The sequence below is a fragment of the Hevea brasiliensis genome, chromosome 18, assembly GCF_030052815.1.
Source record: "Hevea brasiliensis isolate MT/VB/25A 57/8 chromosome 18, ASM3005281v1, whole genome shotgun sequence".
NCBI lineage: Eukaryota > Viridiplantae > Streptophyta > Magnoliopsida > Malpighiales > Euphorbiaceae > Hevea > Hevea brasiliensis.
The window spans coordinates 6,711,026-6,725,686 of record NC_079510.1 but is presented as its reverse complement, the minus strand read 5'-3'; the positions used below and the strand labels follow the sequence as shown (position 1 = coordinate 6,725,686).

At 32.1% G+C, this 14,661-nt stretch overlaps 1 protein-coding gene across 1 annotated transcript; it reads right to left on the bottom strand.

The window, feature by feature from the left end:
- Positions 1-450: 450 nt before the first annotated feature.
- LOC110637249 (MOB kinase activator-like 1B) lies at positions 451-14,208 on the bottom strand. The gene is made up of 7 exons (XM_021787273.2): positions 14,069-14,208; positions 12,443-12,491; positions 8,599-8,707; positions 8,246-8,339; positions 2,896-3,029; positions 2,335-2,498; positions 451-713 (listed from the first exon to the last, which is right to left on the bottom strand). Exons 1-7 carry the CDS (start codon positions 14,089-14,091, stop codon positions 639-641), a joined length of 648 nt encoding a protein of 215 aa, XP_021642965.1. The 5' UTR covers positions 14,092-14,208; the 3' UTR covers positions 451-638.
- Positions 14,209-14,661: the final 453 nt, after the last annotated feature.

Here is a 14,661-nt window from a genome sequence, read left to right as displayed (position 1 = left end):
CGTCGCTTTCGATGAACGCCCTACCACTTTACATATTTCTCACTATACCCGATTTCCAATGTAGCGCATCGCAAATAAAGAACACCGCAACGCTTATATCATTTGAATCCATATCATGCGGTGTAACGAAATTTTTATACTGGTTGTTACCTACCACAACCCTCCTCCTTTATCTGAACTTGAGACCGACTAAGCACAAACTACTTAGGCAAAGTTATATATATATATATTCATTTAAAAAATACCATTTTCAGACGTTATAAGCTCCAATCAGCAATCCCTTTCTTGCCAAAATTTCATTTAGTTTCATATTTTACTTGATCTATGATAATAATGAGTTTTATCTCAGTAATGCTCAAGTTGCCTTCAGAATTATGAAGTTTCGAGTTTAAGTACTAATTATAGAAAAAAAAAAAAAAAAGAAATTGCTGCTGAAATAACTAGAGAAAATGAAAGGCAACCATATAACACAATTTTTTTCAGTAACAGTACAGGAGACTGCAAAGTCAAATTGCTAATCACAGACTCACAAGAGTACTTATTCAGCTCACATTTATCTCTAATATTATTTACTCAGTTTTAATATGTATCTCTAATATAAAATATTTCTTGGGATACACAATTACACATACCCCTATTCAGTAAGGAACGATTATGGATTCTATAAGCTCCTGGAGAGGTGCAAGCTCCTTCTTGTCAATTAACCCAAATTCCTACACCAAAAATAAATCGAACAATATAAAGAATACAGTCAACAATTGCACATTGGGTATAAAATTAATGTACAAAATAAGGATAAAAATATGTTATTTTAATCTTTTCATTATTAAGCAAATTTGCTAGCTTAATTTTATTCTTCATTTAATCAACAAATGTTAGAATTTTCAACAAGTAAAAGGCTAAGTCATCTTCTAGGTTCAGAAGCTAGCCATCCCCTACCTTTCTTCTCTGGCTACTCCCAAGAGATTCAAAGTCACTGAAATTCATTACCGCCACCCACCTCTTTGCTTTAGCCAACAATCACAGCCAAACTTCAAACCCCTGATCACCACCACTCGTTGAGGCGTATTCTTAACCATCAATTACTATTCTCTACAAACCATATAACTGCCACACTCACCAATTCCACCACCCCACAAATAAATTTAAACCAAAATCCTTGCCTCAAGGGCATCTACTTTGTTGCTATTGATCATTAGTAATCTATAAAAGATCATTACCAGAATTTAGGTAGCTGCTAGGGCCCTAACATTTTTTTGTTAATTTTAAATTCTAATATATGATCATTAAAGATTGAACAACTAATAGAGAAATTTTCTAAAAAAACACCATAATATTATTTTTTTTTTTCCCCCTGGTAGCATTATAAACGTTCATTTATACTCAGGAAATGAACATTTTAAATGCTTAAATTTTGAAAATTTTCTATTTGGGTCCCTTCATTTTTTTTTTCTCATGTACCCGAGTGTTTAAACAGAAAAAAGATTCGCAATCAAGTGTCTTGGCAATTTTCCAATGACTGGATGTGCCATAATAGATTAAAATTTTAACAAACATAAAAACGGTTTTCCTTACCACATTGATAGACTCAATACTATTATAATTAAAAAAGTAATCCAAAAACGCATGCTCAAGGTTGTAAGGAGAGAAATGCATCTTGATATATATAGAATCAAAATACATTTCCTTCCACCCTTCCATCCTCCCAACTATACACAGCATTATGTCTAGGCACTGATTTTGAAGTCAATGTTAATATTCATTTCCCAAATAGTTTTTTGTTAATATTGCTCCAATCATAAACTTAATATTCCTACATTGATTTGTCTATGACTAATTAAATTATTGCATTACTTTTTAACATTAACCTATTCCTATATCTAAGCCTTATTATTATTATTATTATTATTATTATTATTATTATTATTATCATCTCTACATTTACTGGAACTATTATCAAACTATTTGAGGTACTTGTGTATTTAATATTAGAACTTTAGTTTTATATGATGAATCTTAGTACCCAACCTTTTAAGAAAATCAAAATCCCAAAGAAAAATGAACACTTAAAGCTACACATACCAGAAAGTAAGAGCAATATCAGAGCAAAAAATCAAGCATTAAGGACAAGGTCATTACAAGAAATGAGTTCTTGCAATAATATTCACACAAAAATATGGCATAGGCAAAGTTTGAACATTATGAAAGATGACCTTCCTAAAGCAAAGCTTAGTTTAGTGCATGGGTGAGTACATGCACATAGTTGTGTGTGTATAATAATGACAGTAGAATCAATGCTAATTACTTGGTCAAATTAAGAGATAAAGAACTCACATAGGTAAACAATATGAAATGCTTGAAGCATGTGTTCAGATGGGCTTCCTCTTTGAGGCTCACAATTTTCTGAAAGTGAGAGTGATAAATGTGAGCATATACACGGAAAAGTCGTTTGAATATCGTCTTGACAACCTCCTTGAAGTTGGGCGGAAACGGTGCACCTGAAAATTTTAAAATGATGAATTTAGTATAACTTATTTAATATATATATCCATTGCCCACCAGCACCATACTGAGGTTGATATAACAGTTCTAAACTTCGATTACTGGTGGCAAAGGCAGTGATGGCAGTTTTTTATAGCTTTAGTAAAATCAGCATAGTTGTCCTCCTTGTAGTCATTATATTTTCACAGAAAGGGCATCCCAATTTCAAATTTTTTCCATTGATAAAATTTGACGTAAGTCCTAATGCAAAGTAACACTCCATGACCAGAGAAGCCAACTATTTTTCCATTAGATGGCAGCAGCACTTTGGCCAGAGGGAAGAGAAAGTGTGTGGGTGTTTGTCTGTGTGTGCATGTACAAAAGAGACATCAGTACAGATCTGATGATTATTACCAAGCTTTTGAGGAAATATCGATTCATCATCAAGCTGAGCTTCAATCCAGTCCATTAAATATTCAACATATTTTGGAGCAGAAACTTCAATAGGTTTCTTGATTTGTACGCCATCTGCCCATCTATACTCATACCTGTAAAGTTTCATTGTCAAATCATGAATCCTAAACTGAACTTGCATGGTAGACTAAGGCCTAACCTAAAGACAAACAAGAATGAGTTTTGAAAGGCAAGCAAACTTTTGTCCTGAACCAAGAATAAATACTTTTATCTTCCCAGAAGAAAGGAGAGGAATACAATGAAAACTGCATAAGCATTTTGCAAAAGATGTGTCATCTCCACATACATAAATGAATAATGAATAGAACAAAAACACTCTCCATCCTGTAAAATGCTACGAGTAAGGAATAGAGCAGTTAGGGGGTTCGTCTAGTAGTTAAATAGGGAGATTCTATTGTACTAGTCTATTGTAATTACTCTCCAGTTAGTTGTAACTGTAGAGAGCAGGATTCAAAGAAGTATAAATAGGAACTTACTTGTGAAAAGGAGATTATTCAAGATCATTAATAATCAAAGATATTTCTCATCTCTGAAATATTTTTTTTTTCTCCTATCGTCCAATCTATATATCTTCTCATCTATTCCTTTCTTCTCTTTTCTCATCTATTCCTTTCTTCTCTTTTCTCATCTATTTCTATCTTTGTCTCCCCCTATTCCTCTATTTGAATAAGTGTGCAGGCTGTTATATAACAAATTGGTATTAGAGCCCTGATCAGAGCTGGGTTTGCCTCCAATATTTTCTGCGAGAGTCACAACTCTGGCAAGATTCATGGGAGTCTTCCAAAATTCCAGAATTCCAGGTTTTTCTTTCTCTCTCTCTTCTTTCCCTCTATTCCTTCTTTTCTTCTTCCTTGAAATTTCTTCCCTTTCTTCCCTCCATTTCTTCTTCCTTCTCTCCCTGAAATTTCTTTCCTTTCTCACCTATATTTCTTCTTCCTTCTCCTTGAAATTCTTGAATCAAATTTCTTTCTTCTTCTGTTAATTTCTGGTTCATTCTTCTATTTTTCTTCTTTAATTTTTCACTTACCACATTTCAAGAAACCTGTTTCTTGAAATTCTCCTTTCTTCTGTTTTCTCTTTTCTTTCCTCTGTTCAGTTTTCTTTTCTGTTCTTCTACCTTTTCCCATAATTTCTCTTTCTTGTAAATTCTTCCTTTCTTGCGACTCTATCTTCACAATCTTCATCTGCAATTACTTCTAAATTCTTACAATACCAATTTTCTAATTCTTGGGTAGTGTTAGGGTTTTTCTCTATTCTTTCTTGAAATTCTTGAAATCTTTATTTCCGACTAAACTTTTCTTCCCCAGTCCCTATAAATTTCTTCTCTAAGAAGCAAAATTTTCCAACATCCTACCAAGCCTTCTACAAGAAGATCATGGAAGACCAATCTTGGGAACAAAAGTTACTTAATAGGATTATGGAAATTGTCAACAGAGGATTAAAAAGACAGGAAGAATTGTTCTTACAAAAATTAGAGAAATATGAGAAGTTATTTCAAGAGATATGGATAAATTGGTTAAAGCAATTCAAGTGGCAAAGGAGGATATTGCAGTCTTTAATGATGAGGATCCTAATGGGGATCCAATTCTTGAAAAGTCAAGTGAAGAACAAGATGCCCTTGATGAAATTTCCAATAAGATAAGTGCACTGATGTAGAGTAGGAGCAGGTTTTGTTTCTGATTTGTCTAGTGCAAAAGAGGAATATGAGGAGAAACATGAAGATGGTGATGATAGGAAACTAGAGTTTGCTATGGGGAATGCACAAGCTAAATCTGAAATTCTTGCTGCAGAAACTTTTAGGGATTCTTGAAAACAGGAAAGATAAAGGAGCCACAAAAAGCGTGGGAACTATAAGCAAGTGGCAAAATTTTAAGAGCCATGATAGTGAATTCAGCTATTGTAATCCTACAAGTCTCATGGAAGATGAATGGGAAATATCAAGAAGGGAAAGGAAGAAAGTCAAGCCATCAAATGGTATTGTAATCTTGAAGGAACAAGTATGGGAAATTTGGAGAAGAAAAAGGAAAAATAAATATTATTTCTTTGTTTATTAATAATTCATAATATCACCTGCAACTTTTGGCCAATTCTATGGGATATTTCAATTGAACCATATGATGGAAATTAACATTTGGTATTCCAAAATTCAAGGAATTAACTAGCCAACAGAAGATGCTATGTGAGATCCTCACATTCTGTCAGCTGATGAGAAGGCAACGCCTGAAATTCATTTCAATTTCCAGCATTTTCTTCATTCTTGAGGACAAGAATGATTTCAAGGAGTGGGGAATGTTATGAGTAAGGAGTATAGCAGTTAGGGAGTTAGTCCAGTAGTTAAATAAGGAGATTCTATTGTACTAGTCTATTGTAATTACTCTCCAGTTAGTTGTAACTGTAGAAAGCAAGATCCAAAGAAGTATAAATAGGAACTTCTTGTAAAGAGGAGATTATCGAAGATCATTAATAATCAAAGTTATCTCTCATTTATGAAATATTCTTTCTCTTCTCATCCAATCTATATCTCTTCTCATCTATTCTTTTCTTCTCTTTTCTCATCTATTTTTATCTTTTTCTCTCCCTATTCCTCTGTTTTAGTAAGTTTGCATGCTGTTATGTAACATAAAGCACATATTTAAATGCAGGCAATAAGTGAAAGGACAACATGCCAATAAGCGTGAACAACACCTCCTTTTGGAGATATTGAAACATTTAAAGTCAATATTCAATAACATAAGGTCTCACATGTATTTATTGCGAATGGCAAATTGATACATATTCTCTTGAGTCTTGAGTACAAAAGGCTGGACTTGAATGGAAGACTAAGGCCTAACCTAAGGGCAAACATAAGTGCATTGACCGTATGGAAAGTAAAACTTTTGTGGCAAACCAAGAGTAAATACTGTAATTTTTTTTAGAAGATAGGAGTGGAACGCAACAAAAACCGTCCAAGCATTTTGCAAAAGATGTGCCATCCCCACATCCATAAATGAATAAACAATTGAACAAAAAGACTCTCTATACTATAAAGTGTTAGGAATCTTTGTCCCAAATTGGAAAAATATAAAGATGAAAGGATAAATATAAATGATTGTGTTAAAACATTAAAATGGCTACTGGCTAATCATTTTAATGTGTAAAGTAACTCAATCACTTACATAAGCCCATATTAAAATGAAATTAATGTAATTTGCCTAGCACTCTGTTCAAATTTAATATAAAGCATGTAGCCAAATGCAGGAAATAAGTGAAAGGATAAATATGTCACTCAAGTTTAATTAAGGAATGTGGAACTGAAGTGTGAATTACACCTCCTTTTGGAAATGATGAAACATTTAAAGACAATATTCAATAACATAAGGTCTCGCAAGTATTTATTGTGAATGGCAAAAAAAACAAATTCTCTGACCTGTTACATAAATAGTTAGGCATTCAGATTTTCCAAATTTTTGAGAATAATTCTAGAATACAAAGGTTGAGAGTTTTAATGTGTTTCATTAAGTTATGTTAGTCTTTACATGAGTGTATTATTTTTCTTTTCCCTCATGTTTTGCTTCACTTACATTGAGAGGTTTTGTTAGATTGTAAAGGAAAAGTTATTTGTTTAAACCATGGGATAGAAAAATAAAAAAATAGATGTTAGACAGTTCAGAAGGGATGAGAGAGATTTTAAATATTCCATATTTGGATTGTCAAAAGATAACAAAGGAAATCATAATATCTATTTTGACCATTATGCCCCATTCAAAACTAATTTTTGGCCTGAAAATCTCATATCTTCATAGAGTTCAATTTGAGTTTCAGATTGATTACCATAACAAGAAGCATGCCAAAGTCCAAACAAAATGAATTCAACAATAATTAGCAAGTTTTTAATAATAATGTGTAGAATGCTAATATAGGCTTTATCCCATATAGAGATTCGTATTCTTAAATCTATTCAATACACACCAATATAATACTATCATTATAATTTGAATAAACAATGATGTTTTGCACTCAATTCACTATACCAGATTACGCTAGCAAAAAATACAATATAAGCCCAAAAGTAAGTGATCTTAAGCATTTATCAACTATTGCATTATCATAAATGAACAATTATACAGAGACAAGGTGTGAAATTGATTAAAAATTAAAAAGGAAAACGGAGATATAAAAATTACAAACATTTACATTTTTCTCTGTGGCTAGAGGCAAGGAAGAAAGTAGTTTAGCAGCTTTCATTCAAGTGTTGGCCCAGGAAGCCAAAAAGCTACCAAGTTAGAACAATTTAAAAGATGAGAAGGGGGTGTGTGTGTGTGTGTGTGTGTTTATAGTATGGGGGACATGGGAATTTTGTTTCTTTTTTATTTTCTTAAGGTAATAAAAAAAAAAAGGTATTTTGGAGAATATTGATCTTCAAATGGTCAATGGTCATATTAAAAAAATTAATATGACTAGTCCTGTGTTATCATTTCTTTAATTAAAAATCCAAAGAAGGCACAGCTCCTTTTTTTTTTTTTAAACTTCATCCAGATTGAAGGTTTCATGAAGATGCTTCATCCTACACTTCGTAAATTTTCTCTCTATTTTCCTCTCTAAAGTTTAAATCCAATTGATCTAAGTTGTTGGATTCTTAAACAAAGAGTTCCAATCACTAGAGGAAATCCGGTCAATGGAAAAGAAAAAGAAGAAGTCACAAACAATTTAGTAAAAACTTTATAAAGGGTCAGTTACATTTAAAAAAAAAAAAAAGCCAAAACTTGTTTATCAATATTGACTAATTCCTTTTTTTTAAGTCAATGATATCAACTTAGCATTGATGTCAAATATGGCCAACCAAGTGATAACGTATGCCACAGCTCCCGTTCTACTGAAGTAGACTATTTTATGAATATGAAAAATGCTTGCTGATCAGACATTCTGAATTATTATAATATTTAATATTCACCAAATCTGTTAAATACCCCCTAAGATTACAAATAATAAAAAGAAGGTATTATTTTTCAATCTCTCTCCCACGTTTTATTTTGCTCCCTTTTTCACATTTGATGCATAACACAGTTTATTTCAACCACTAGAATGCTTTGGCACACACTGCTTCTTGACTGGCCATAACTAACACTAGTATTGAAGTAGGAATAGATATTTATTGAAAAAGAGAAAAAGAATTGGCTGTAATTGACACTTGGACCAAAGTTTTGGATTTTCAGATGATTAACCCCTTTATAAGATATAATAATAGAATTTATATGAGCCAACTATAAAGCAGTATAAAATGGTACAAAAGCAGTTGATTTGCATGTCATACTTGGGGCCTGCAGACATTGTAGAACAGTTCTCCGGAGTACAAAACTCTGTGAGGGTCCCATAGAGAAGATTCACCTGGTTGAAGAAATCCACAGCTGAAATGGGGGAATCCAAAAACCTAACTTTCAGATTCTAATTTTAGAAAGAAGTTTGCAATAAAGAAAAAACTTGGCGGAAAATGAATAAAAAAGTAAAAGTATTCAAACGTTCAGCTAAACAATAAACAGTTAGATTATCACAGAATTACATCATGCCACACTAAAGCAACAGATTGTGGTGATAAATCAAAAAGAAAGCCTTAGAAGATTAAGTTATCCAGGGAGGGAGAGAGAGAGAGAGAGAGAGAGAGATTACTGTTTACAGCAAGCCACTCGTTCAAATCCTCCCCAGGAGGAAGTCTTACAGCTTCCCTCAGGTTTCCGCTACCTAGGGTGGCATCAATGTGCTTTCTAAGTTGTGCACCCTGCATCATAACAAGTTAAAATTTCAAAACGAAAACACAGAAAGCAGTTCAGTGATATAGTACTGTATATTATAAATAGAAGCCAGAAGCACAGGCCAGTAACTCCAGCATTGGACTGAGCTGTCTCTTTGTCATTTTAACACTCAAAATGGCAGCAAGTAAATTAAAATTTTAACCACATGGGCCAACCAATTGTTCAATTGACTGGATATTAACTCTTATCAAAAGAATTTCCTTGCGTCTACAACCCTCCTGCTTAAATCGTCATTAATTTCCAGATCACAGCTTGTTTTACCTTATCATATATAGAATGTACATCTCCCTTGCTCAACATGCCTTCTAATAACAACCGCTATACTTTGTCTTTGTTATTAATGAATACCGTTGTACTGCAATATATACATAAGCTAGCTTCCCTATATGTAAATTTAATTATTCTCTCCGCTCTTCACCTTATTTCCTTTTCGAGTCTCCAATCTCCACCAACTTCCTTAAATCAGAAATCCATTATCTTCGTATCTATTTCAAATCAGTTATCCTCGTAAAATGTATGCATCATGTCTAAGTTATTATACTCCTTATTTAACAACTATTTGTCTTTAACTAAAATTATCTCCTTATTGTCCACTTCACCTTTTTTTAAAGGATAAATTAATTTTTCATTTGGAAAATAGAAGAAAATGCCCTTAAGTTTTGATTCTGTCATACACTTTCATCTACCATCCATTTTTCTCAACTTTTGCTGTTAACGATAAATTATTATTTCTTTCCTATTTTTACCATTATGAACACTTATGTCCCTAAATTTTTACCATTATTAACACCTTAGCCCCTCATTGACCACCTTTAAGTCCCTTAACTAATGGTTCAGTTGACAAAAATGGATGGAGGAATGAAAATGTACTACAAAACCAAAGTTTAGGGACATTTTCATCTATTTTGATATTTTTCAAAATACAAGGACCCAAATATTAATTATAGCATAACACAAAGTCAACAACAACAACTAAACCTTAATCCCAAACTAGTTGGGGTTGGCTATATGTATCTTTTTTTGCCATTCAGCTCTACTAATTATAGCATAACACGGGCACGAAAAAATAATTTGCCCTTTTTTTAAATTTTTTCCCAGATTTTGTCCTCCAATATCTGCAATATCTATGAATGCTTAATTCTTTGAGAACTTCAGAATTCTTACTGCTTGACAGCATGGAAAAATAAATGAAGCATAATAATATCTTTTAAAAGATGCATGTAAAGTTATTTCACATTGCCTTTCTTCTATTCATACATAATAAGGTGTTTTCATTTTTTTTTTTTTTTTTTTTTGGTCTTTCGCCTTTCATTTTATTTTGTAATATATTTTTGAATTGCATGCAAATTCAACCAGTATAAAGAAAAGATGCTTCTTCATTCTCATATGTTTTCTGTTTCTTCAATCTCTTGGGATTTTTCCCTCTTCAATCAAAAAGTGAATTCATGTCACTTGGCCATGCGTTGTTTCACTACAGAGCTGATGGACTAGTGGCTGACTACCTATCTCATAATCTAGGACATTACAAGTTTAGCACCCATACCCTACCATCAGTATAAAAATTGCCTTTCTTTAAATTTTTTGTTTTCTAATGTGGCATTTGCATAAATTGTATAAATATTTAGATATTTGTTAATTCCTCTTCATTTATTATCTTATCTGCTCCATTTATGTTTAGAAGTAGGAATTATATGCACTGTGAAATTAAAATAAATAAATAAGTACAGAAATGTAGAACTACATCCTAACTTTAAAAAATTTCAGATTTACACCAAAAGACCTCAAGAGCTGAAGAACTTGACCATTTGCAGTGCAGCTATAAGTAACATTATATTGATACTTATTAATGACTTGAATTAAACGGGCAGAGATGAATGAGTGAGCAAAGTGAGATGGGCATACTTGGACTTGGACCAACTATTGCTAAAAAGTTACAACTAACCAATTAGTTAGCTGGAACTCCAACCCAAGGTAATTAAAAGCGTAAGGCGCACTCAAAGCGATGTATAAGCTCATCGCTTAAAGGGCAAAAAAAATGCTCACTTCATTGGAGGAAGCGCAAAATTATTAAAAAATTAACTAATAATATAATATACAAAGAAAATACAATCCCCTATATAAAATTTAAACCATTAAGAAATCATCAAACATCCAAAAATTTTTAATATTCAAATTTATAGTCATAACCTAGAGATCTTCATTAGACTTCCCTCAAGTCCTCAACATTTTCATCCTCATCTCCAAAACCATTTCCATCAATATCTTCGTCTAAATCAATCTCAACATCTTCCAATGTTGAATTGTTGACATTGAAGTTGAGGCTCTTTGCGCTTTTTTTTTTTTTTTTTTGTGCTTTAAGTTTAAAAAGCCCTCGCTTCACTAAATGCACTTCGCTTTGCATATGTAAAAGTGTTTTCCTATTTGGCACTATGCATTTATGCTTTAGCAAGCTTTTTTTGCGCTTTTGACTACACTGCTCCATCCTTATAAGCCCTTTAAATTCCTTATTCTTTTCCAATGCAGGACTATTGACACTCCCCCTCAAGCGGCAACCATTTTGGTTGACACTTGAAACTTGAAATCCTTCCCCTAGAACCTTGAACTTTGACACAGCCGGGAACCTTGACACTTGAATTGAATTTGACCAAATCTACTCTAATACCATATCACAAACTAGAATTAAACGAACAAAGGTAAATGAGAGGGTGGAGTGAGATGGGCTTACTTGGGCTTGGACCAGCCATTGCTAAAAGGTTAGAACTAACCAATTAGTTAGCTGGCCTTCCACCCTTATAAGCCCTTTAAATTCCTTATTCTTTTCCAATGTCGGACTCTTCACGATCCAATTCTAGTGTGAATTGTAGCATGTTTTGGAGACAGTTGCCAAATTATTTTTTTGTCTTCTATTAGTTGACGGGAAAAAAGGTTCCATTAATAAAACGAGTGCCAAAAGAGGGGAAGAGAAGTGTCAAATTCTGAGCAACATTTATTGCCCACTAAAGAATCAGGCAACAGAAAGTGAAAATGAATCTCTAGACATACAAGATTTCATTTTTCAAGTTCATATTTAGTGGCCCACAGAATAAAGAACACGCCACCTTCTTGGAACATTCCTAATTTAGACACAACTCAAAGGTACTTCAAATAATTGCATGCTGAAAAAATTCTGATAAGCAGATAGTCTCTCAACATCCTAGAAATCTTTCTCAAACAAAATATATAGGTACCTAGACATTCTTGAGGAGTAGGAAGAGACAAGTTTTCCTTTCCCTATCCAGTATCCACAACTCACATTTTTTTTATATACTTATGCTCAAACCAAAAACAGTAATAGCGTCCTACATTCACCACTCTACCAATGAAATTTCAAGGATGTCCTAAATTCATCAAAAAGCCATTTGCCCAAATTTGCAAAAATTTGAACAGTAGAACTCCAAACATAAACATGTTATTTCCTCTAACATGCCCATTTCAAACCATCCATCAGTAAAAAATGATAGCAAAGTGATTCTCGCTATATGCAACTGCAAAAGAAATTGTCAATTAATAATTAACAGTTTCCAAAAGAAAACAAATATAATTGCCCAAGCAACATATAATCACTTGGAAAGTCAAATCATTATATGAGATCATATATCATATTACACTTAGCCACCAAAGAAGAGATTGCCAACATTACTAATTAAACAATGAAAACCGACCTTACTTCCTGATGGTGCACTCTTTTTGGGGCGGAATGTCCTTTGATTTCTGTTTACAGACACTTCATTAGCAGATTCGCTAATAGGAAAAGTAAATAAAAATTAAAGGAAAAAGAAAAAAGTTTATATGAAATGAATAGCAAACTGAACTAATCAGCAACTTTCGAAAATGTTCAAAAAAAGGGCTTATATGTAATCTAGCCTCCTAGTAATGAAAAATGAGGCATTAACTTCTCTTGAGCTAGATTAGTTTTTTTTTTTTTTTTTTTTTTATTAAAAAAAAAAAAAAGAAAGAAAGAAAAGAAAATCTAGTAATTTATATTTACGCGAAAAGCTTTACAATGAGGCTTGCAAACTATAACCCTTAAGGACCAAATTAGTTACTCTTTGATTATATCAGCCAGTTAGTTACACATTGTCCAATCCTCAATGACAACCTTAATCATAATTTTGATAATCTTTTAATTTTGAACATGTAATCTTCATGCTTTGCCTTTAACATGGTTGCTTTAATCAGTTGCTTCATTTTATTTGAGAAATCCTAACTATAAGACATTCGCCAATGACAAGTTTTCAATCAATGTTGAAAGAGGACCCAGAAATGCAAGCTGTTCACCTCTTCTCAATCATCTCCAATTCTCAAATGTCTCCTATTTTGAATCAAATTCCATAATATATTCTATCTATTGCATTTGCATAATAGACATCCCCAAACAATTTCAAGCATATAGCTTTCCGCCTATACTACTAAGGAATAAAGAAATGAGAAAGCATGAATTCTTCAATCTTCTGTGCCAATTAACTACTTTTACCACTGTTCTAAGTATATCCACATGCAGTCGCCAAGCAAGGGAGATATCCTCTGCATTTATCATATAAGAGTAATCTTAAACTAAGAGTTTTGTTGGTACTCTAGCATTAATCATTAGGCGTTTTATATTGTAGAAACTTATTTGGATCAATGGTCTCAACTTTTGACAAGTTTTATCTCAAACTTAATGGCAAATATGCCATTCATTAAATCCGAGAATTCGGGCATTTGCTCCTCAAAAAGATGCAATAGATTTTTCTATCAAATCTTCAAAATAATTCAACTAGACCCCAACACCTAATGTCAAAGCATTAATACCCATATTAGAAGCTTTAATGATGATATCATTCTAATAAAAGTTTTAAAAAAATCGTTGAATGATAGTAGTGCATGCCCACCTCCAACTGATGATTTATTCATCGCAAGGATGCAAACAGAATCATCAATATAAAACCAAAAGTTGGCATAACTAATACAAACATATCTACACAGAAATAAGAAGATCAAATCTCAACTATCTAATATCAGAATCAATTACCAAAACCCTTTTCATTTCTTTTCAGCGAAGTGAATTTGCATTCTACTAAATCACCAGAGATTACCCACAACAACACTAACGAAGAACTCAATCGCATAAAAAAATTAAAAGAAAAAAAAGAACTAAGAGCACAATTCACTGATTAGTAAAGTAATAAAAGCTAGAAAGGCGTATGGATCAGTAGTCTTATCCGAATAACGATTGAGAAACGTAAGAGATCCGATCGTAATGAACTGATTGCGAAAATTATAGTAAATGTTTAAGTCTTTCAACTCACCTGCCCAGACCAAAGAGACTCATGGCTGGAGAGAGAGAGAGCTTGCGTTTTCTTCCCTCAGGTGCCCTTGGGCGATCAAAGTCAATAGAACCATGGGCTTTTTAGCTTTTTGGTTTTATTTATTTATTTATTTATTTTTCCTTCTTTCTTCACTTTAGTTTTCAAGTTGCGTTGCAGCTCAGTGCTAAACTGCAAATAATGGAAATTAAAAAAAAAAAAAATCTAAGTATGGTAATTTTAAAAATAATAAAAATATGTAAATAGTAACTGCAGGTATGCATTATTTAATTATAATTAAATAATTAAATAAATTAATAAAATTTAATTATTTTTTAAAAAATAAATTCTATTTAATTTGACTTTTATTAATAATTTTAAAAATTTTTATTGCCAATTTATATACCTTTATCTAATTTTTATTAATTAATATATTAATTATTATTTTTTAATAATTTATTATTTATAATTAATATTTTATAGCTTTATTAATAACATTTAATTTTTAATTACTCTTTTAATAATAAAATCATATTTATTATTTTTATAACTAGAAAATGATTATAAATATAATTTTATTAATATATTTTTATTAA